The 22,201-nt window shown below is 31.9% G+C and overlaps 2 protein-coding genes across 19 annotated transcripts; one reads left to right on the top strand and one right to left on the bottom strand.

Annotated features, from left to right (window-relative positions):
* Positions 1-635: 635 nt before the first annotated feature.
* Positions 636-11,628, bottom strand: LOC141720883 (CSC1-like protein RXW8). 3 transcript variants are annotated; one of them, XM_074523548.1, is made up of 14 exons: positions 11,379-11,625; positions 9,729-10,108; positions 8,232-8,378; positions 7,810-7,873; positions 7,303-7,509; positions 5,850-6,026; positions 3,445-3,743; positions 2,672-2,948; positions 2,015-2,293; positions 1,645-1,878; positions 1,293-1,575; positions 1,172-1,219; positions 1,023-1,067; positions 636-910 (listed from the first exon to the last, which is right to left on the bottom strand). In XM_074523548.1, exons 2-14 carry the CDS (start codon positions 10,007-10,009, stop codon positions 819-821), a joined length of 2,433 nt encoding a protein of 810 aa, XP_074379649.1. In that variant the 5' UTR covers positions 10,010-10,108; positions 11,379-11,625; the 3' UTR covers positions 636-818. The 3 variants fall into 3 exon arrangements, with proteins under 3 accessions (XP_074379649.1, XP_074379650.1, XP_074379651.1); XM_074523549.1 differs by lacking the exon at positions 11,379-11,625 and having other exon boundaries at positions 9,743-9,908; XM_074523550.1 differs by lacking the exons at positions 636-910; positions 1,023-1,067; positions 1,172-1,219 and having other exon boundaries at positions 1,645-1,684; positions 1,842-1,878; positions 11,379-11,628.
* A 2,214-nt stretch (positions 11,629-13,842) lies between these two features.
* Positions 13,843-21,416, top strand: LOC141720881 (uncharacterized). Of its 16 annotated transcripts, none has more exons than XM_074523539.1 (12): positions 13,843-13,997; positions 14,959-16,640; positions 17,128-17,262; positions 17,367-17,480; positions 17,577-17,685; positions 17,769-18,069; positions 18,300-18,607; positions 18,709-18,756; positions 19,622-19,716; positions 20,468-20,697; positions 20,776-20,970; positions 21,077-21,416. In XM_074523539.1, exons 2-3 carry the CDS (start codon positions 14,966-14,968, stop codon positions 17,148-17,150), a joined length of 1,698 nt encoding a protein of 565 aa, XP_074379640.1. In that variant the 5' UTR covers positions 13,843-13,997; positions 14,959-14,965; the 3' UTR covers positions 17,151-17,262; positions 17,367-17,480; positions 17,577-17,685; positions 17,769-18,069; positions 18,300-18,607; positions 18,709-18,756; positions 19,622-19,716; positions 20,468-20,697; positions 20,776-20,970; positions 21,077-21,416. The 16 variants fall into 16 exon arrangements, with proteins under 16 accessions (XP_074379640.1, XP_074379636.1, XP_074379642.1 ...); XM_074523535.1 differs by having other exon boundaries at positions 18,709-18,775; positions 21,077-21,415; XM_074523541.1 differs by lacking the exons at positions 20,468-20,697; positions 20,776-20,970; positions 21,077-21,416 and having other exon boundaries at positions 14,959-15,068; positions 15,197-16,640; positions 18,709-18,775; positions 19,622-19,820.
* The last annotated feature ends 785 nt before the right edge of the window (positions 21,417-22,201 follow it).

Below are 22,201 nucleotides of genomic sequence, written 5' to 3'. Positions count from 1 at the left end.
TCAAAATCTAAAAATGAATTTTAGGGACTAAGAGAGGCAATGTAAGTAACTCGGTGTTACCCTCTATATTCCATCTCTCGGGATATTATATCAATCACTTGAAAAACAATTTTGAATAAAAGATATCAACATGGAAGACTCAAAATAGATAAGTTATAAATTGACTAAAGCAAAAAAGATACATAAATAATCAAAGTAAATAACTAACCCAACAAAATAGAAATTATGTAACAATTTGTCCTTCACGCCTTGAACGACCACGAATGGATATTATATCATCCATATTAGGTACTTCAATAGAGTTCTTAACACAAAAATTCTTAACATCTTCTAAAAATATGTCACATTTATCTTCTCTTAATGACTATAGTTCCATTTTCATAACTCGAACCATAGTCATAGCATTTATAATATTTTGAGTGTTTTGTTTTAAAATTTAACTATCTAAATTTTGAATCATTCGATATAATACATACAAAATAATATGTAAATATTTAACTTCATTAATCTTAATAATATATAATTACCGTCTTTTATAAGTTATTTTTAAAAAATAATAAAATTATAAATATATAATTAGTCCGTGCATCGCACGAGTTATAAGTTAGGGAATATCTATATATACCGAGATGGGATTGACAGCAAAAAAGTGGTAATATTTACACATTTAAGCTCTACTTACACTCAAAGCCTTGTAATATTGGGCTAGCGCATATTCTCACACTTTCTGGGCTGTTTATAACAATCTCCCAGTCTTCTGTATAATGGAACTAACATTTTCCATTCAAAAAAATAAATTAAGCACATTGTATTTGCACTTAATGTGTATCAGGTTTTGATTCTTTAATTTCTGGACCTGGACTTTGAGGCACAAATCTATTTGGTGATGGTGTTGGCCTGTATTGGTTCACTGCAAAATAGAAGGCATTAACGGTAAGTATTCGAGTTGATGCTCTTTGGATGTCTAAGCATATTGTATATATAATCTATGCATATCAGCTTTTGATCCTTTGATTTCTGACCTGGACTTTGAGGCAAAAATCTATTTGGTGGGCTGTATTGGTTTACTGCAAAATAGAAGGCATGAAATGTAAGTATACAAGTTCATGCAATTTAAATATAAAAGCACATTGTATATCTAATTTACTGTGCATCAGCTTCCGATCCTGACCTGGACTTTGAGGCACAAATCTATTTGGTGATGGGCTGAATTGGTTTACTGCAAAATAAAAGGCGCGAACTGTAAGCATTTGAGTTATAAGATTGGGATGTTAAGATTTTGGGTGCATTACCTGGTTTTGTATCATCGGGGTCTTGAAGTCTTTCATGACCACCATTGTAAGACTGCTCCTGCTGTGAAGCTAAAGGAGATTCCAGGGTAGTAGATTTAAAGGAGCAGTAGGATGAACGTAAACGCTCATTAATTACTTCCAAGGTTCCATTCTCACAGTCATCCAAGGTAGAGGATTTCTTCGATATAGATTTGAACTGGCAATATGCAGCTGACTGCAACTGTTCATGATACTCTTCAAATTTCCCGGACTGCTCATCCTGATCATCCATATCCATGATAACCTGCAAAAAACAGTATTAAACAGAGAAAAGAGTGTAAATTTGGATAGATATATGGATTTAAGGTAATACCCGGGCAACAGTTCTTTTGAACACCGGTAGAAACCTTTGCCTGCAGTATAAGTGGAATAGGAATGTGCAAATGATCAGTGGGATGGTGAAGCTCGAGGCAACTGCTGATTTTTTAAGTCCAAACACTCCCAAAAGTATTACTTGCATCAGCATTAATGAGACGATTATTGCAGTATGTGCAATAGGCCAATACATACCTCCAGTGTCATATTTTGTGACATAAACATTCATAAACTGAAAGATGCAAATGTAACTTGGTTAGCACATTACATAAATACTATATGGTGAGCTACCATACAAATTAGTAACCTCAAACAAATTATTATAGAATGGTCCTAGAACCAAATTAAGTGTGTAAAAGGATTTTTACCTGATTACGATATACAAGATGAGCAAAAAAAAAGTAAACCAGCAAGAAGGGTAACAGTAGAGGTGCCGTGATGGAAGAAGTGAGGCCAAGCAGTCCAAATAGAAGCACCCGTGGAAGTTCTGTGTGGTATGGAAAAGTCTGTGACTCGCAAGATAAAACATGCTTGCCTCTAAACAAGCATTTATCCAACCAGTGCAACAATAAGGAAATTGGCTGCATTAGTTCAAGTGCCAAACTTGTCCAACCAGATGTTAATATATACGTCATAAAGAAGACAGCCTGCAAAATTGGTGTCCTATCAATATCAGAAGAATATTCTAGAAGTTTGCATCTTGTACGAACTAATAACATTAACAAACACACTTATTAGAATTTTGAATCTTTTTATTGTTAAAGCATCCCAATTAAAGCCACATGTCAGAAAATGCCTATATATATATATATATAAAAAAAAAATTCAATTTCCCAATAAATAATCCCTTTTCTCTTTTTAGCTTAACGGAAAATGAAGGTTAGAGAGTGCTGCTCAGCGAGTCCGATTTACATGTCACGTGTTGGGCCTGAGGCAGTCAGGCGTGATACTGGTTGCGGTGTCCGGAAAATACACTTTTTGACTAAATGAAGGTTAAAGAGAATGACAGATGAAAAGATACCCACCATTGATGGTATTCCCTTGGCAAGTTGCAGAGGAATGTCTTTTATACTTGTAATACTATCAAACCTCTGTAAAACAGAACCTGATAGAATATTAGCAAAAAAGACATTCCATATTAAGAAGTACAGAACTTTGAGGCAAGCACTCTTTTTTCTAAGACTGCGTGCAACAGGACCCTCTATTGCTGAGAAAATCATCATCAGTGGTGGAACACAGAAAATAAATAGCGTCAACATAGCACTTGGTAGGTACCCTGTAACCAAATCAAAGATCCAATTCCTGCAACCAAATCAGGAAATGTAAGTTGCAAGCCACTGGGTGTAATACACTCTAATGAACAATCAGTGTTCTGTATATTTCATATTCTACAAAATATCAGAAGTTAAATTTCATGCTGGTTCAGCAAACAAAATGTATACCTAGAAAATGGACATATATGAAGGTTGATAAGCTAGGTTATACCATTACTATTAGTGTTAATCTTGACTCATGTAACTTATACTTGGTACAACCGCAATCAATTAACATTTATTACTAGTTTTTATTACATGGTAAAGAAGTTGTTAGAGATAGATATGTGTGTCTGCATATACATATGCACATAAACTATATAAACATTAAACCCACAATTACAACAGATGCTTGTGAGTTCTTCAATCGACTTGACTTATTGGAATAAACATCAGAATTATCTAGTTGAAGATTTTTTAGGAAAATCGAAATAGAAAAAAACAAAGCTGCCAATATGTTATTTGGTTTGCACTGTTGCATATACCTCTTTTCACTCAACTTTCTCACGAAAGAAAAATGCTTGAGTTTGTCTAGGTGAACTAGACCTTGTACAATCGACACAGGCACGAGGAAGAAAATCAAGAATGCAAGAGTAGCTATAAGAGTTCCTAGCCTGCGGACCCAAAGCAGTCTGTACGGTACACAAAGATTTGCCCAGAAGACATCTTCTGGTTCAGGTGCCATTTCTGTGACCCACAGCATAGGATTTGTGGATTGTAGAGTCTGGGCAGCAACAAGAGCAGCATAACGAGTTCTAAAAAACACCAAAGCAGCTGGACATTCCTGCATGGAAATTTCAGATATAAGATGCATACTAAGATAAAATATTAATCTCTCTGCATCTTTTTTCATACAGTTGCAACAGCATATTGGAAATACCATCACCATTTCTGAATCTTTGATTTCATTAATCTTATCTACATTTAGAAGTTCTCTAGTTCTCCCAAAAAGACATGCAGGAATGTGAATATTTTACTTTGCATGTACAAATAGTTAAACCTTGCATATAAAATTATGTTAGAATGAAGTCACTGAAAAAGTGGCTGGAATATTTATATGTTCACACCCTCCTAAGGTATCTGACTTAACAAATGAGATAGCTCAAGTGATAAGGGCTTGCTTATCTCTTGTCTCCCGGGTTCGACTCTCGCTCACCCTGAGATTTATTAGAACAGATACTAATTTGTAAGGCATATAAGCCTAATTATTCCAAAACAAAAAATTGGCCAAGGAATTAAGGAGATAACTGAAGAGGGATGTAATATTTTGAAATCTTTGCCTCTCCTAGTGATCAAGTTAGACACATCACACAAGTATTAGGGAAAAAAATGAATTATTGGCTAATTAAGTTGGTTCCATGTGGGTAATCTATTGGAGTTGCTGATTATTGTTCAGTTGCTTGAGCTGAATAAGCTGAACAACTGCAACAGTTCAGAACAAGACTCTTAACTTTCCATTTAACACTGTCAGATACATATACAACGACAATACTATAAATAACCAAAAAAGAGTTTGAGCCATAAGTTCTATTTTTTATGAGTATTCCTATCCAGTGAAACCTCTATAATTCAAGAGTAATTTATTGAGGTTTAAAAATTGTTGTATAAATTATGTTGGGACCAGAAGATATTGCTATTTTTTTAGTATTAATTTAATTATATTCTGCAAAACTATTTTTCAAATGTATTAGGCTATTAGCTAATTTAGCATTAGAACAATCTAGTAGATCACTTACAATATAAATCCTCTAGCCCTCTCACAAATGTATTACAACGTATAAACAATCTATGAAATTATATATAAAATAATAGAATATAAGATTGTTGGCAACTGAAGTATTGCTTTCTATCACCACGAACTCTGTGTTATACTAAATCGACTTCCAAATATTTCAAGTTCTAAAAATAGTTAATGTCCAAAGTTTAAATTAATGTCCAGTAGATCACTTATATTATTATTTAAGACTATTAATTTATTGAGGTTTAAAAATTGTTGCACAGGTTATGTTGGGGCCAGAAGAAAGTACAATTTTTTTTTTGTGTAACTTGATAGAACCTTTGATATATGTCAGCAAAAAACAACAATAGCCTAAGAATATCAGTGATTCAAGAGTGTTTTATTGAGTATAATATCAGAAGGATAGATACCCAGGTATTCAAGAGACCTGGTACTCTCCCTAGAGCACAAGTAGCTCAATACAAATCAATTTCTGCCTGTCTCTCTCAACTCCTCTCTTGACAATATATTCGGTCACAATCAGTACTTTCCAAATATAGAAGATACTAATTTATTCTCCCAGATTCATATTAATTAATAATGGCATCTATATATATTATATACCTTCTAATTGATTTAGTAATATCAATTAGACAGTCTAGCCACCCCTTTTATTGCGCCTCGAATACGTGTATCTGATTGGAACTCTATCATAATTTAAAATTAGATCCTGCAAAACTATTTTTCAAATGTATTAGCTGATTTAGCATCAGAACAATCTAGTAGATCACTTATATTACAAATCTTCTAGCCCTCTCACAAATGTATTACAACGTATAAACAATCTATGAAATCATATAAAAACAACAAATAGAATATAAGATTGTTGCCAACTAAAATCATGCTTTCTATCACCACAAAACCATGAACTCTGTGTTAGACTAAATCGACTTCCAAAGTTTCAAGTTCTAAGAATAATTAATGTCCAAAGTTTAAATTCATATACAGATATGTAAAAGTCGCAAAAAATATGTATACAACTCAACATGTAATAAAAACAAGATAATCAAAATCAATTTCCTAAAGTCAACTCAGCAGGAAATTAAAGCGCAAGAAAATATGTTAGTTGCTATAATTAGAACAAATAAAAATAGTAGAAAAGATAATCAATACCATTTTTCTAAAGTCATCATCAAAATCATTTTTCTCTTCAGATGTCGCTGATTTCTGGGAAAGGAACCTGAAAGATTTTCCAGTTACTCCACATAGACCACATTTTACTATACTCGGTCCACAATGCTTACTCATGCGAGGGGCCTTGAGTATATTGTACATCTTCTCGGCATCATGCTGAAAGTATTCAGATTTAACAATATAAACTGATCACTGACCATTACAATAAGGACAAAAGTTGAAAATAGAGGAATACATAAAAATCGAAACAACACATAACAAAACTGACCCTTCAATAATTAGATTTTAAAGTCACAATGGCTTGAAAACTAACATTTTCAGTTTTTTTTATCTGTCTGCACTAAATGCAGTTACAATTGTACAATTACACATGTTCGAAATATGCATAAGAGAACTTTGTTCATAACAGACAAGTAAATGCAATTATAGATGGTCTATAACTTTATATAAAGTGTTACGCTATGAAACATTGGTACCCACTACCACTATGCAACTAGGCATAATTCAGTTTAACTAAATGAGTTTGATATACGCAACTCATACTATTAAAGTTGTATTCAAAAAAATGTAAGAGCATTGAATGTATAGGAAGAATTTAACCAAAGATTATATTCAAAGCAAGCGTTCTACTTCTAAAATTAGGCCAAATATGATAAAGTACTTTATAGCTATTAATATAAGTCTTGATCGCTATTAATATTAGTTTGAATGTAGTATATTAGAAGATTAACTAAAAGTAATAGACAAAATCATTATGAGAATTTGGTTTAACATGACATTTACCCAAGACAGCTTACTGAATTATAGAGTAATTCACTTTTAAGACATAAGTCAGATTGATACTCCCTCCGTCCCCTTTTACATGTCTATTTAAAAAAAATATATGCATATTAAGGAATTGTTAGTTAAATAAATATTTCCTATGAATACCCCCAATTAATATCTACAAAATTGAGATTCCAACCAAGTTTTAAAAGAGTCAAACCTTGAAAATAGGAATTATAGGGATAGTTTTGAATAACTATCTATTAAGTTTAAACTTACTTTGAAAGTAGAAATGAACATGTAAAAAGGGACAAAATGGATATGCAAAAGGGGGCGGAGGGAGTAACTTGTAAGAGGGTAGATATACCAAAAGAAATAGACGTGCCTCTTTATTCCACTCCTTTTTTCCTTCCATACAATACAAGAATACATATTTACTTCGATCAGATATTAGATAACTGTTTTGACCATACAAAGTAAATGTATAATTAGACGGATGGTTACAGCTCTCGTTCAAATTCCCACTAAATAATCATAATAACTCTATGTTCTTATGATATGTTTCACTTTTTTAAGACTAAAACGTACATACAGTTGGATATTTAGCAAAATGCAAGACATTGACTGAACTACAAAGATATAAATAATTATTAACTCAGGCGCTCACCACAAGTTTTCGGACTGTACCAGGGAGATACACAATTTGGTGTGATATATAACTTGACGAATAGTAATTTGTAAAGAATTGGGTCACAGAATCACTGTACGATTTTCCTGACCAGGGAATTGCACGAACAAGAACTGTAAATCGACCTAAGTTCTGCGGAGATCCAGAAATATATGCAAGCCTCATCTTTGTAATTTGTTTATTTTCCTACACCGAAAGGCAACAGGTCCACACAGCATTAGAAAATAAACCAGAACAGAAAATACTAGTGTTTTCAGAGTTTCCAATAAATAAGTCAAGTACAGACTACAGATACAATGATATCTAATGATTCCTTTTTTAATAGAGAGTATAAAAGTAAAAATATTTTTTTTAAGGTGTCTAGATGAGCATTTATCTGCCCAAGACTAAATACTAAAAGACCAGAGTTTTCAGCTTGGCCTGCTTAATCAACATTCCTAAAGTCTGCCCAGTACAGGAGTATATAAATTTATTTTGCATCCTTACGATGTAGAGAAGAGCACAGGCGCAGCAAGATATGACGTATAGCGCGAGACAATGAACCCACATCCTGACAAAGAATGAACAATCAATTGGCAAAATCACGAACCAAGCTGAAAACAAGCACCTTAATTGGCACATAATATTCCAAAAAGATCTATTTTCCTTAATAAATATCGTAAGTAACAGAATATTTAAATATGCTGTCATTATATAGTCCTGACACAAGTAGTTTACTACTTGTGTTGGATTGTGTGGGTGTGTGTGTGTTCGGTGTTTGTGTGTGTGTCGTGGTTGTGTGTGTGCGTTTTTGGGTTCGGGAAGAACGAAGCCACCACCATCGGTGGTGGTGACGACATTGGTGGTAACGGGAAAAAGAGGGGAGGAGAGAGAGAGAGAGAGAGAGAGAGATGAGAGATGAACCATACCATTTTGATCTTTCTACAACATTCCCGATGGTGAAGACTTCTAATGACTCCAATTGTATCTTCTTATGATGCATGGGTTGTCCAAAGTAGTTTACTGGAAGCACAAGAAAAATGCAAATAACTGCAGCAACGGAGAGAATCCTGATACTGCACAGAAACAATTAGGTACCTATGTTGAGTTTTCTGGTGATAAAACATATTATTACTTGTAATTAACGCATATTTCAAAAGTTACATATATCACCAGTAAATTGAAAATGACATAAGCATTGTCTGCATTCATTGTTCCGGAAAAAATCCAATATTAGGATAACCAAAAGATCATATGAAAAATTAGTAGTAAGTTAAAAACATTAATTCTTAAAATGAAAAAAAGGTTATTAAAATGAAAAAAAAATGGTTATTAAAGATTACATTTTAACCTAAGGATAGAGCATTTTGCACAGATGTGGTACATATTTTTAGAAGTGATAGAAGTTCTAATTAGACTAAAACAATATGTAACTGAACCTCAAGCTAATAAAAGAATAATTTATATAGTTTATGTCATACAACCAAGCAATTAACATAAGTCTGTGACATAAGCAAGTCATGGTATTTCTTAAAGCTCCAAATAGACGTAAAAAAAAATCAACAATTTATCATCATGTAAGAGTTAAAACATGGATAAATAATATACTATAGAGATAATATTAATAATATACATATACGGTCACCTGAAAATAACTTAAGTTACTATCATAGAACGTAAAACAATATCCGTCTCCAAAAGTACGCATATGACCGTGGCCGTCAAAAAGTAGATATATTGGCACACACGGAGAACAAAATACTAATGAGACTAAATTTGGTTTTGTGTTGAGCCTTGTTTTCCATTATGTTCTTGCTCTTGAAAAGTATAATTTCCAATGTCAGTCACTCGGTCATTAGATGTACTGTATCTGAATAATCTCTGCCACTACTAGAAACAAAGATATTCTACTCGCTATATTAATTCACACATGTTTATGTTTTAACAACTAGTGGTGATATATGCAAATAGCTTAGGATCAACAGTCTATTTCTAAGAGAAAGGAGGTGATATCACTTCTGAATAGCTCCTCGGTATTTGGGGGTAAAAGAGTAAAACAATTTCTTCTGAGCACCTCCCATTTACTGTAGTGCATAGTCGCATACACACATTTATACGTACACAAATAAATTTAGAGTAGGATTTCTTTGAGTATAATAAATCTGCCTGCCAAAAGAAATGACAACACAAAAACTGTCATATGCTTATATCAGAACCAGTATATGTAATGTAAAAGAATAATTTATATAGTTTCTGTCATACAACCAAGCAATTAACATAAGTCTGTGACATAAGCAAGTCATGGTATTTCTTAAAGCTCCAGATAGACGACTAAAAAAATCAACAATTTATCATTATGTAAGAGTTGAAACATGGATAAATAATATACTACAGAGATAATATTAATAATATACATATACGGCCACCTGAAAATAACTACCCGGGAGAAAACAGCTGCATCCAAACCGCCAACCGCGAACAAATCCTCTTCAGATGTCTGCCAAGCCTTAATTATCCAGCTAGGTGAAGGAACAAATCTTTCAAAGAACGAAGGGCCATGACCTTTTGATTGTACCTGAGCAAGTCTTTGCCCAAAGTACACTTTCACATTGCTTGGTTGTTTTCTCAAAACTGAATACAGCGAAGATAAAACCGTGCACACAGCTATATTTATTCCAGCAGAAGTCAGCAGCCCGGATACATTCATCTCCTACCACTAACAAAAGAGGTCTCTTCACCCAAGATAAACAATAGATGTCAAGAACAATCGATATACCAAAAACAAAGTGACGCCGAAATTTAGAACCTGCCGAAAGAACATTCAGTGAGAGATCAATTATTGAGAAGATAATTATTGAGTAGATGCATAATAGATAAATATTAAACTGCCTCTAATAATTTGGACTATTTTGTTTACGTTCTCTCCTAACATGGTGGACATGCATAAGCATAGGGCTAATGTAAAATAAAGGGGCATACAGAGTGTATTGTGATTAGCTTGGGTCCAAGGAAATATACAAACAGTACAAGAGGTAAAACAAGTAACAAGTCACATAACATCTTGCAATGCATGTAATTGTATACATAAAACCTAAACATTGTTAACTCCTGTTTTTGATCATCTTGATGACGGGATCTGTGGAAAATCTGCAGCTGAATTCAGGTACCTTAAAGGAGAAAGGATGAACAATCTATGTGGGCGGAACAAACCTCCCACCACTCTATATCACACTACACTTCACCTAAACATGTATTAAATGTGTGTATACTGTATGCCAAAACCTTACCAGACACTAATACACCAACAATATGGACAATGCACATCCTACAGGCACTTCCTGCCAAGTGTCGACTCCAATTTTTTGATACAAAATAATCTCAACCTATTCTCATGACTGTTCACATGGTAACAACAAACAATTTAATTTATAGGTCCAATTACTTCTCATCATTAAAAAAATTAGTATCATACTCTATCATAAAAACATACGAATAAATTGAGGAAATACAATGCCAGCAAAATCAAACAAAGAACAACACTCAAAAGTCAAAAACAATAATAAAAATGAATTCTACGACTCTGTGAAACTAGGTGTCACCTATCCTGATTCAAGTTTTTAGAAGTGTCAAACAAATGATATAATTCATTAATCAAAAACACTTTTGAATTCGCATTATAAGTAATTAATTCCGTAGACTATGCCTATTTCGTGTCTTTATTGTGCTCCAACTTCCAGTAACAGATTGAACATTTAAATAGAATCCTACTTTGCTAATTCGAAATTCACAAACAGAAAACAATTACTAGAACCTAGAAGAAATCACTTGCTCATACAATAATCAATAACACGAGTGCGCTTTCGTGTAACTCGTGTGTGTATACAATACTCCAATATACTAGCATCACTCGCCATCATCAAACAATATAAATCACATAATAGAGCAAAATTCAAAGTATTACAGTTCAAAAATATACATGTGTAATGCAAGCAAAATCTAGCACAACATATTATGAAAAAACAAAATAAATATGAACAAAAATAGAATTAAATTGGAGAAAAGAAAATAAGAATCACCTGCAGAGATTTGAGTTCTTCAAGTGCTAATCAAAAAAAGTGTACCTCACTAATCAAAACAACTTTATATTATAATTATCATATATAACAAGAGATTAAATTATTTAATAATTAATTGCTTAAGCACAATTACTATCTGTTATTTGTTGTTGCTTCAACTTTCCAGTAGGAGTAAAATATATGTATGTATCTGTAATTTAAAACCTAAAAGGGAAGCACAGCCACTTGCGTACAGAATAATAGAGATACGGGTATGTATGCATTTATGTATAATTTATAATTAAGTCTCATAAGTAGTGCTAAATATTCGCGAGACAGAAGAGGACACGGAAAATACAGGGAATAGTGGGGCCAGCCAGGGGCTGATAAATGGGACATGTGTGAATAACTTAGAATTTGCTTTTGTGTTTAAACAAGTGGTGGCGTGTATTAATGTGTCGTATATGAGTGGATATATCTGTCATTTGTTGAGTTTTTTTTACTTTTAATTTGATTAGATTAGTATTATATTTGTGGAAAAAAGAGGGGTGGGGATTTATAGTATTGTATTTAGGTTTGAGAGCATCACCGATTTTAATAATATCTGTCCTATAATAAGTTATTATAATGAAATATAATTTGGTTTAACGGTTATTATCTAATTTTGATTATTAAAAATATATATAAATAGTGTTATATATCAGCTAAATTATTAAATTATTACACACATAGTCTATTTATCCTACTAAACTACAATCACAGTTTATCCTATTATTAAAAAAAATAGTGATATATATCCGCTAAACTACTAAATTATTAAACTATTAGATATAGTATATTTATCCTACTAAACTACGACCACAAGTTATGCTATTATATTTATTATAAATTTACTAGCTTAAACCACGTGCGATGCACGGATCACACAAATTTTCTTTAATATTATATAAAAAAATTAAAATTTTGAATTTAATTTTTAATTTTGTTCATTCAAAATTTAAATGATATGATTTCATAATAATTATATTAGTAGACGTATATGTTCATAACTTTTTAGAATATTTAAACTTATTTAAAGTGATAGCATTGGTAAGGAGGGAAATGTTATTATAACGAAATTATTATTTTATTGAGGATAAAAATATAATGTCTTCATTATGTTGGGACTTTAAAAAATATTATTTTAGCATGTTGATTACTTAATCGATTAACAGTAATTCTATAAAATATATTTGAAAAAGACAATATTACTAATTCAACGATATAGTTTTATTTGTAATTCTATGTGTATTTTTTAAAAAATAATTTTATGTTTTAATTAAAATTTGATTTTTAGTTCACATCAATAGGATACAAATTATACTTAGTCTAATATTAATTTGATTTATCTCGGATCAGTGGTTTGTATTATTTTATTTTAGCCTCATGCCCAGTACACTGACCAAATCAAACTAGTTATTTTTAATTTTAATTATTTTTTAAGTGTGGATCAGCAAGATAATTTTGTTTTAGATTGAATAATTAGTTTATTTTTGTTGGCTGAATTGTATTTTTATTTTAGTTTTGTGTTAGTGTGAATCAATTATATAATGTATTTTTTTAACCTAGATAAATAAAACATATTATTTTGTTTATCCAAGTTCATTTGTATAATTTTTTTAGGAGAATTGGTATTATTATTATTTTATCTTAACCCGATTCCCATGGCATATCAACTAAATCTTAATAATTATATTTAGTTTATTTATTAATTTAGCCCGAAGTAACAAATTAGAATAATATAGAACTCGATATGAATTAAAATATAAATTGGTAGAAGAAGTTGAATTTAATATAAATTATAATGATATATAGTTCGGTATAAAATAGAATTGAAATTGATAAAGTAAGAGAGGAAGTTGACTTCAATATCAATTAGAATTAAAATTGATCGACCCAATAATTAGAATTGAAATAATTAAGTAAGGATAATTAAGTAATTTCCCCAAGTACCGACCAAATGACTACCAAACTTTTAATATTTCGTATATTATAATATAGTATGAAAGTATAGATAGATAGTGATTATATATTTATATAAGTATTTTTTAATTATAATATGATGGGACAAATAAAAAATTTAAATATTAACGAAAATCCGTTCACACTACAAGAAATTTGACATTTATCTACCAATAATTCATCCACTAATAAATATTGGTAGCTAAAACTCGCTTTTGCCTACTAATATTTATTGGTAAAGGGTATCAGTAGCTAAATGGCCTGTTGTACATAACAATTGTAAATTAATAATAAAAGTTGGTTGGTAAAGATAGTAACTTACTTATACATTATTAATATTATTCTATCCTATTATTATTTTAAAAATTATTGTTGATGCGTAAATAGGACATCCCCTATAATCTTACGTGTCCAATTATAAATAAATATCAGAAATAAATGTATTGACACATCATTATATTACAATAATTATTATATATTCTTAAACTGTCTCTCTGTTTCAATTTTTCAGGTCATGTCATTGTTTATGAGTTCTGAACGAAAGTATCTAAAATTTGTCAGAGAGTGGACTTCTCAAAGAGAAGAAGAGAAAGAGATATAAGTTGATCTTTTATCCCTAGTCATCCAAATCTGTTCTAGGTAAATATTCTTGAACTCTTCTGTACATATAGAGGTGTGTGTATACACCTTTGCTAATTTCAAATATATGTAAATTAACCGATGATGGTTATATATATGAATTTGATTGATTCTTTAATTTTATAGTTATAATTGTAGATTTATGTTTGATGACTAATTCGCAATTGGAAAATATAATCTAGTTAATGGGTAATTACAAATTTTACTTCTACAAAATTTGAATCCCAAATTCTTGGAATGTTTAAAGAAAAGTATTGTAAAAAATGATATATCTTTTATATATGTTTCCTCCCAATTATGTATGTCTCCAACTTTCTTTTGCTATTGCTAATTGTAGATTAAATGTATATATGTTACATACTCGTGAGATTTTATATAAATAAGTCCAGGAAGATATCAAACTATTTTTATTGGTATTTTTACTTCTGGTATATTTTATGAAGAATATTGATGAAAATATTGTTAAGAAATAAATTATCTAGTTCTTATTTCGAACCAAATTCAAATATTAAATCATGAAAAATGGTTCTTAAAACAGGAAGCACTTTGGGGAGTGAAAATCATGTAGGTGAGGCAACTAAAATATGAAATTCACTTAAAGCTAGGATCTGAGTTTGTTCTTGGTGATATATTTGCAGAATATTACCTTTTTAATTATTTATGGCTATACACATGTAAACATGATTATTAGTCCATCGACCATTTGTTCTTTAGATGGTAAATATATATAGTGGATCCTTAATGTCTTGGTAAATTCTGATACATATAGTTTCTTTTTGGCTAAATATGATATAGTTGTATATTTCGAGAATCGGAAGTGCAAACTGTACTTGTATAAGATTTATTACCCGTAGTAAGACTACATTTATATAGTTGTATATTTCGAATTGGATATGATGTGCATCATGTATGTTAGCTTTGTTATTTAGTAAGTTTTTTTAATAAGTTAAAATTTGATCAGGAAGGACATGGATCGCTCATGGATAAATATACGAGATAAGTTATCAGAAGAATATACAAAAGGCGTATCTGAATTTATAGGTGTTGCAAAGAAGTTTGTGAATTCCAAAGGCATGGTTTTATGTCCCTGTTGTCGATGTATAAATAAGCAATCACAAGCCCTCAATGTGATAAAGCTACACTTGGTCACTCATGGCTTTTTAAGTACTTATAAGATATGGTATTATCATGGTGAGCAGATTGATGACCTAGAAGATGAGGTGATTTTTGATGATCAAGATTGGGATTCAAGAGATGAACAAGACGATTTGGCTGAAGGTCTTAATGATGCTAATAATACAAAGTATTTCGATGTTGGCCCGACTAGTGATCTTATCAAGGATTCTTCATCTAAAGTGAATGAAAAGTATGATGCTTTATTTAAATCTCTTCATATGCCTTTGTTTGACAAATGCAAAATCTTTGTTCTAAGTGCGGTTGTAAGGTTAATGAAAATAAAGGTGCTAAATAAAATGACTGATAAAGCATTTGAGGATATATTAAAGTTTTTAAAAGAGATCTTGCCTGAACATAGTTCTTGTCCAGAGAATTATTACCATACAAGGAAGCTTCTTTGTGAAGTAGGTCTAGGATATGAGCACATTGATGTCTTCCAATATGATTGTGCTATTTTTTACGGTCTAAACGTGAATGCTACATCATGTCCAGTGTGTCAATCTAGTCATTATAAACGAAATAAGATCCCACATAAACGACTTAGATGGTTCCCATTAAAGGATAGACTTAAAAGATTGTTCAGCTCAAAACACACTGCAAAGGACATGCGATGGCATAAAGAAGTACGTAAAAATGAACCTGGTATATTACGTCATCCAGCTGGTGGGCTGGCATGGAAGCATTTTGATAATGCATACCCTGACTTTGCTGCAGACTCTAGGAGTGTAAGAATGGGGTTGGCATCAGATGGGTTCAACCCTTTTTCTAATATGACATCAACATATAGCTTATGGCCTGTGATATTGATTCCTTATAACATGCCACATTGGGCTTCCCCAAATGGTACAAACTACCTTATGTCCTTATTAATTCCAGGTCCTAAGTCACCCGGAAAAGACTATGATGTGTTCTTACAACCACTAATTGAAGAACTAAAACAGTTATGGGATGGGATTGATGCATATGATTCATATAAGGGGTGTATGTTTAAACTTAAAGCAGCGGTATTATGGACGATTAATGATTTTTCTGGTTATGCATACTTGTCTGGGTGGAGCACTGCTGGAAAATTAGCTTGTCCAATGTGTTTGGAAGATACAAGATCGAGAAGGATAACAGACAAACAATACTTCACTGGCCACCGTTGTTATTTAAATAAAGATCATCCTTGGAGAAAAAGCAAAGAATACGATGGATCTAGTGAATTTCGTGGTCCTCCAAGAAATTTTACAGGTGAAGATATTTTAAAGCAGTTGGAGGAAGTGCCCGTACGTACAACTGGTAAATCACCAAACAATTTGTCCAGAAAACAAAAACGTGGAGCAAATGACTTAAATTGGAGTAAAAGAAGTATTTTGTTTGACTTGCCATATTGGTCCAATCTCTTATTGCGCCACAATCTTGATGTGATGCATATAGAAAAGAATGTTTGTGATAACATTGTCGGCACACTTTTGGACATTGAAGGTAAATCTAAAGATAATTTGAAAGCTCGTAAAGATTTGCAAGATTTAAATATTCGTAAAGAGTTTTGGTTGAAAAAGATAGCAAATAATAAATTTGAAAAACCCCATGCTAGTTATACTTTTATAAAAGAAGAATGCAAGGGGTTTTGTAAATTTATTAATTGTGTAAGGCTACCAGATGGATATGCTTCAAATATTAGTCGATGTGTTACAAATGGTAACAAGCTGAAAGGAATAAAACCCATGATTGCCATGTTTTACTTCATAAGATATTGCCGATTGCAATACAACCTTATCTGACGAAAAACATTCATGGCACACTGATTGAGCTATGTCAATTTTTTCAAAAAAATTGTGCCAAAACTATACGAATTTCTGATGTTGAGGAATTAAAATCGGGAATTATAATAATTTTATGTAAGTTAGAGAAAATATTTTCCCAAGCCTTTTTTACTATAATGGTTCATCTTTGTGTACAACCTGACCAGGTGTTGCTAGGCGGCCCGGTTAACCCAAGATGGATGTTTGGGACAGAACGTCATATGGGTTTGTACAAGAGCTACGTCAGCAATATGGCTAGACCAGATGGTTCAATTGCAGAAGCTTTTGTCGTGGATGAAGCTGTAACTTTTCTCTCTATATATATTTTTGAATTAGAAACAAGATACTCCAAACCTGAACGTAATTGGGATATACATGTTCCAAATCATCAAATGGATGTTTTTAGGTCATGTGTTCGTCCATTGGGCGCTGCATCTACCCAATTATTGAGGGGATGGAAGAATACAATTAAGTGGTACATTTTAAATAATTCTGTAGATGTAATCCAAGAATATCTCAAGTAAGTAAACTTTTTAATATCATTTTAATTGATTCTATAACTTTCTTAGTTTGTGTAAATATTTTCAATTGTATTTTTTACTTTTTGATGAATCAGATGCTTGATTTGTAGTGATCACAAAAATACATTGGTAGAAAGAGGCATTTCACAATTAGATATTGGTATTAAGCAAAGAGAAGAATTCCCACGTTGGTTTAAAAAGAAGGTGTGAGCTTGCATTTAATGATTTAATGATTGAATTGAATTTTTATTTATAAGTTGTGTAATCATTGATATATCCTTATACAGGTATCTGAAATGCAAATGCAAAAGTCAGTTAAAGTCAATGATGATCTGTACTCTTTATCTCAGGGTCCATTAGAACGATATAGTAGTTACCAAAGTTGTATTGTAAATGGTGTGAGATTTTATTGCAAAGAGTATGATAATACTCTTCGAACCCAGTGTTCAGGTGTCTGCACAGAAGGTGATCATGATAATGATGACGTCGTATACTATGGGGTCCTGATTGAGATTATGCAGTTGTCCTTCCTGTTTGATCGAAAAGTTTTCTTGTTCCGCTGTAAGTGGTACAACTCAAATCCCAAAGGTAGATCAATCTATATGAATAACAATTTGACATCCATTAATACATCAACTGATTGGTACTCTAATGAACCATTTATTTTGGCAACTCAAGCCCAACAAGTTTTCTATTTGCTTGATATGAAGCGTGGTTCGAATTGGATATTTGTTCAAAAAGTAAATCATCATTTTGTGTTTGATATTCCTGAAAAATATGAGCTGGTTAGTGAACAACCGGATAATGATGTATTCCAGGAAGAAGAATCATTTCAATTACCACCTTTTTAACCAGTTGACGATTTAATTGAAAGCTCATCACTGGTCCGTAGAGATGTTGCATCTGCAACCCTTCCAAGCCAACTTGTTGTTATCTATTCTCCAAAAATGAAAAGTTGCCTACTGGTGTGGAAGCTGATCAAGACGATGATGAGTAAAATGAAGTTTATGATGATGGTTATAGATTCTTCAGTAACAATGAACTGCTATGTTCGAGTGATGACGACAATGAGGCAGCCTCGGAAACAGAATCAGAAGCATGATGATATTAATGTTTATTAGCACATGTAATGTTTCCATTTATATTATTTTTCTTGTTTTCTACTTGATTTCTACAAGGCTTGTAAATTATGTTCTTAATTGGTGCTAGTTATGTTTGTTATTCAAGGGCTTTTAGCAGGGGAGTGTTTCTTTGGAAATTAACGCAGAGCTCCAGGTACTAATGTTTGTACCAGGTATGGTTTATTTCCTTTTTAATATATAATGTGTGGAGCTATTGCCACTTGCTCTAATTTATTGACAAATACATCAGTTAATTAAATGTAAGTAATACTTATCGTTTAATCCACACGTTGGACTATTTTAGGTTCTGACTATGAATTTAACATATACATTTTCCATAATAAAATAGACTCGTGTTGGAGAAAAATGGAAGATAAAGTAGTTGTTAATGGGTACATCACAGATCACTATATATGATGAATCCTTAAAGAGACGGATAGATAGAGTTTGATAAACATGCTCAACAATCTTTACAATACTCAGGATATGATTGCAGCAGTCTGGCTTTTAATATTTTTAAGCTCTAGGCCTGAGAGGGAGGGAGGGAGACTTCATTTGACCTAAGAGCTTATCTTGCTAGTCAGTTCTTATGAACTCCAATGGCATCTATATCTACCCTCCTAAATATGCCAGTGATGATTCAGTGACTTCAGAGCCTATTAAATATTAGTTTTTTTAGGAGTCTCTCAAGCAACTCTTGGAGTTGCTCTTAATCTGGTTTTTGTAGAACCATATCAAGCTCTCTATTTACATGTAAGATTTATAGAAGTGTATACATAAGTATTAGTTTTTTGTATATTGTCAATAGATTCCTAATAATTAGATAACCAGGGTTGCAAATAAATAGGTAATTACTGGATGTTTGATATCTAATTTGCATTCTACATGGATTGAGACACAGAAGCATATATTCTCTAGCTATTCATTGTTCTTGCTTTACGTTGACGGGATTTTTCTAAATTTTCAGCTATGAATTACGGACAACATTCAGTATTAAGTTACATTTTTCTACATTGCAGGAGCATCCAAAGCTAAATGGACGGAAGGAATAAGAGATTCATGGTCCAGACCATACTATCTTTATTAGTTTATTCATTCAATTACAGATTTGCAGGTTTCGTTAGTGGTGCTTGTATTTTTCTTGTTTACAAGTTGTTTAGAGCAATACTAAATGAGATTGGTCTCTCTTGAAAATCTAGTTCCAACAGCTTTATGAACTATGTTAGTATACTTTTATTAGATTGTTTGAATTTAGTTTGATATTCTAGTACATTTCAAACCACAAATAAAAAAAAATCATTTTTTTCATAATTTATATCAGCTTAAAGGAAAATGTCTAAGTAATAGAACTCATTCACTAATTCTTACTTTCGTTATCCCAATAAATTTAATAGGATTATATTCTAGACTAAGTATATTTAGAGGACTTTAGTTGCAGCGTCTTGTGATTATCAACTGGCAACCAGTATCACAGGTTACCTTGTTAAATTATATCAACTTGACAAATGTTTTACCTCCTGATTTGATTCCTTAACTTGTGAACACTAATGCCTATCATAATAATAATTGATGCATAGTGACCACAAATATATAAAAATAGTTAACCTTAGTAACGTGGTTAGAGGAATGTGTTCGTTATATATAGAAAATTAGTGTCAAACGCAATGTCAATAAAAGTAAATCACATTTTATAATTAAGATTGAACATGTATTTTAGTTGTATAAAATTTTGATAGGAATTGAAATAAGATACACCTGAGTTTTGATGCTTACATATGAGGATAATGATCGATGTAGTATAACATCTATATGATTGAAAATAGATACTTGCTATCATTTCATATTATTTGCTTTTATATATGTAGGAAAATTTTGATATCGACCTAAGTGATAAAACAACCATAGAATGTATTGATGATCAGATGAGAAAAGCAAGCAAGAGTTATAGGTACAAGTTACATTTATACTTCAAGCGCATCGGAGGTGAAAGTGATGTTGAGATGGCAAAAGAAAGCAGCGATATGCGGACTTGAATGAAGACCAACAAAAGGACTGGGAGTTCTTATGTGATTGTTGGAGTGCAGAGCATTTTAAGGTGACTTAATTTGTATTTTCTATTATAGTCCTGCTATGTTATTTTGTTAGTGATTATTGGTTGATTATCTTTGTTTAGGAAAGAGCAAGAAAAAACAGCGAAAATCAAGCCAAAAGAAAGTGGGCATCTAGAAATGGTTCAGTATCTACACCTCGACATCACATTAGACGTGGAATGACATTAACGTCTTCCACTGGGCAAATTGAGACATGGCGTCTACAACATTTTGATGAAGAAAAGGGATGGACCGGGCCAGATCTTGAAGATTTATATGTGAGTAATTTAATTTATTTCCATACTTAATAGAGGAAATGTAAATTAGGATAGACTTATTATAATTAGTATGTTTGATAATCCTTACTCTAAATAATACCATCAGGATGATATGATGACTCTAAGAGAGAATTTTACACCAGAGGAGAAGTCTGATAAGCAAATTATGGAAAGGGTACTTGGTCGTCATTCTGTACATTTGCGTGGATGGGGTCGTTCATGTGCAACCGATAATCCAAGTCATCGTGTTTTTACAGAGCCTGATCAACCAAGCTACCAAGAGTTGCTCCAACAATTTAATGACACTAATAATCGTCTCAACGAGGTTGTCAGCATACTACGTCAAAATAATCTCATGCCTCAGACATCTCCAATAAATGAGGATAAAAAAGCTTCGGATGCACATTCAGATAGTTCAGAACATTGTTTTTAATTTTATTTGGAACTTTTAATTGTTAGGATGGTTATTGAATACTTTATCTTTGTTTTTTTTATATCTGATTAAACAGTTAAATGTAGTTTTTAATACTATTTTTATTATTTACATTTGTGCAGTGTTAATTAATTAAAAAATTGCAAACAAATAAATTGTATAACGTGACAGGTATTAAATTTTAAAATAAATGTTATTAATTGCAAGGTGCCACGTGTTAAATAATTAAAACTCCATATGGTACACTAACCGGGGTGACATGTGGCACAATTATAGAACACCACGTGGTTCGACCCGGAGGTGCCATGTAGAAAAATAAAGAGGCAACACATGGCATATCCTGGAGACACCACGTGGAACATCAGAATCTTCCAGGTGGCATTCCACATAAGAGCCACATTTGCATGTCAGTTTGTGCCACATCAGATGATGACTAAATTAATCAAGTGGGGTCTACATAACACTTTACCTACCAATTTATATATTTGTAGATAAAGACTCTTTATTTACCAGCTTTTATCTAACAATTTCTACCAAAGCTATATTGGTAAGTAAACATATTCATTTACCAATATTATACTTTTAGCTACATTTACAATTAGCAGGTAAAATATAGATTTCTTGTATTGGCATCGCACGAGATTTAAGTTAATAACTATAATGGTTGGTTAAAAAAAATTTAAAATAGAAAATAACTAAAATTTTAAATAAGGAGAATGGGGTGAACTTCAATTGACTTAGTTATAATAATAAATAGGTACAATTTTTGCTAAGAGAAATTTTGATCACATAAATATA

This window comes from Apium graveolens, chromosome 4 (assembly GCF_009905375.1).
Source record: "Apium graveolens cultivar Ventura chromosome 4, ASM990537v1, whole genome shotgun sequence".
Classification (NCBI taxonomy): domain Eukaryota; kingdom Viridiplantae; phylum Streptophyta; class Magnoliopsida; order Apiales; family Apiaceae; genus Apium; species Apium graveolens.
The sequence above is the reverse complement of the archived record's forward strand: the minus strand, read 5'-3'. Positions and strand labels throughout refer to the sequence as shown.

Excerpts from the sequence above, each read along its gene's own strand:
- LOC141720883 (XM_074523548.1), bottom strand. The coding sequence starts at position 10,009 with ATGAATGTATCCGGGCTGCTGACTTCTGCTGGAATAAATATAGCTGTG. Across the intron at positions 2,294-2,671 it reads CCAAGGGAATACCATCAATG|GCTGTCTTCTTTATGACGTA; the intron begins GTGGGTATCTTT and ends CCAATTTTGCAG. Across the intron at positions 1,879-2,014 it reads ATCTTGTATATCGTAATCAG|TTTATGAATGTTTATGTCAC; the intron begins GTAAAAATCCTT and ends TGCATCTTTCAG.
- LOC141720881 (XM_074523539.1), top strand. The coding sequence starts at position 14,966 with ATGGATCGCTCATGGATAAATATACGAGATAAGTTATCAGAAGAATAT. Across the intron at positions 16,641-17,127 it reads CACACTTTTGGACATTGAAG|GTGTTGCTAGGCGGCCCGGT; the intron begins GTAAATCTAAAG and ends CAACCTGACCAG.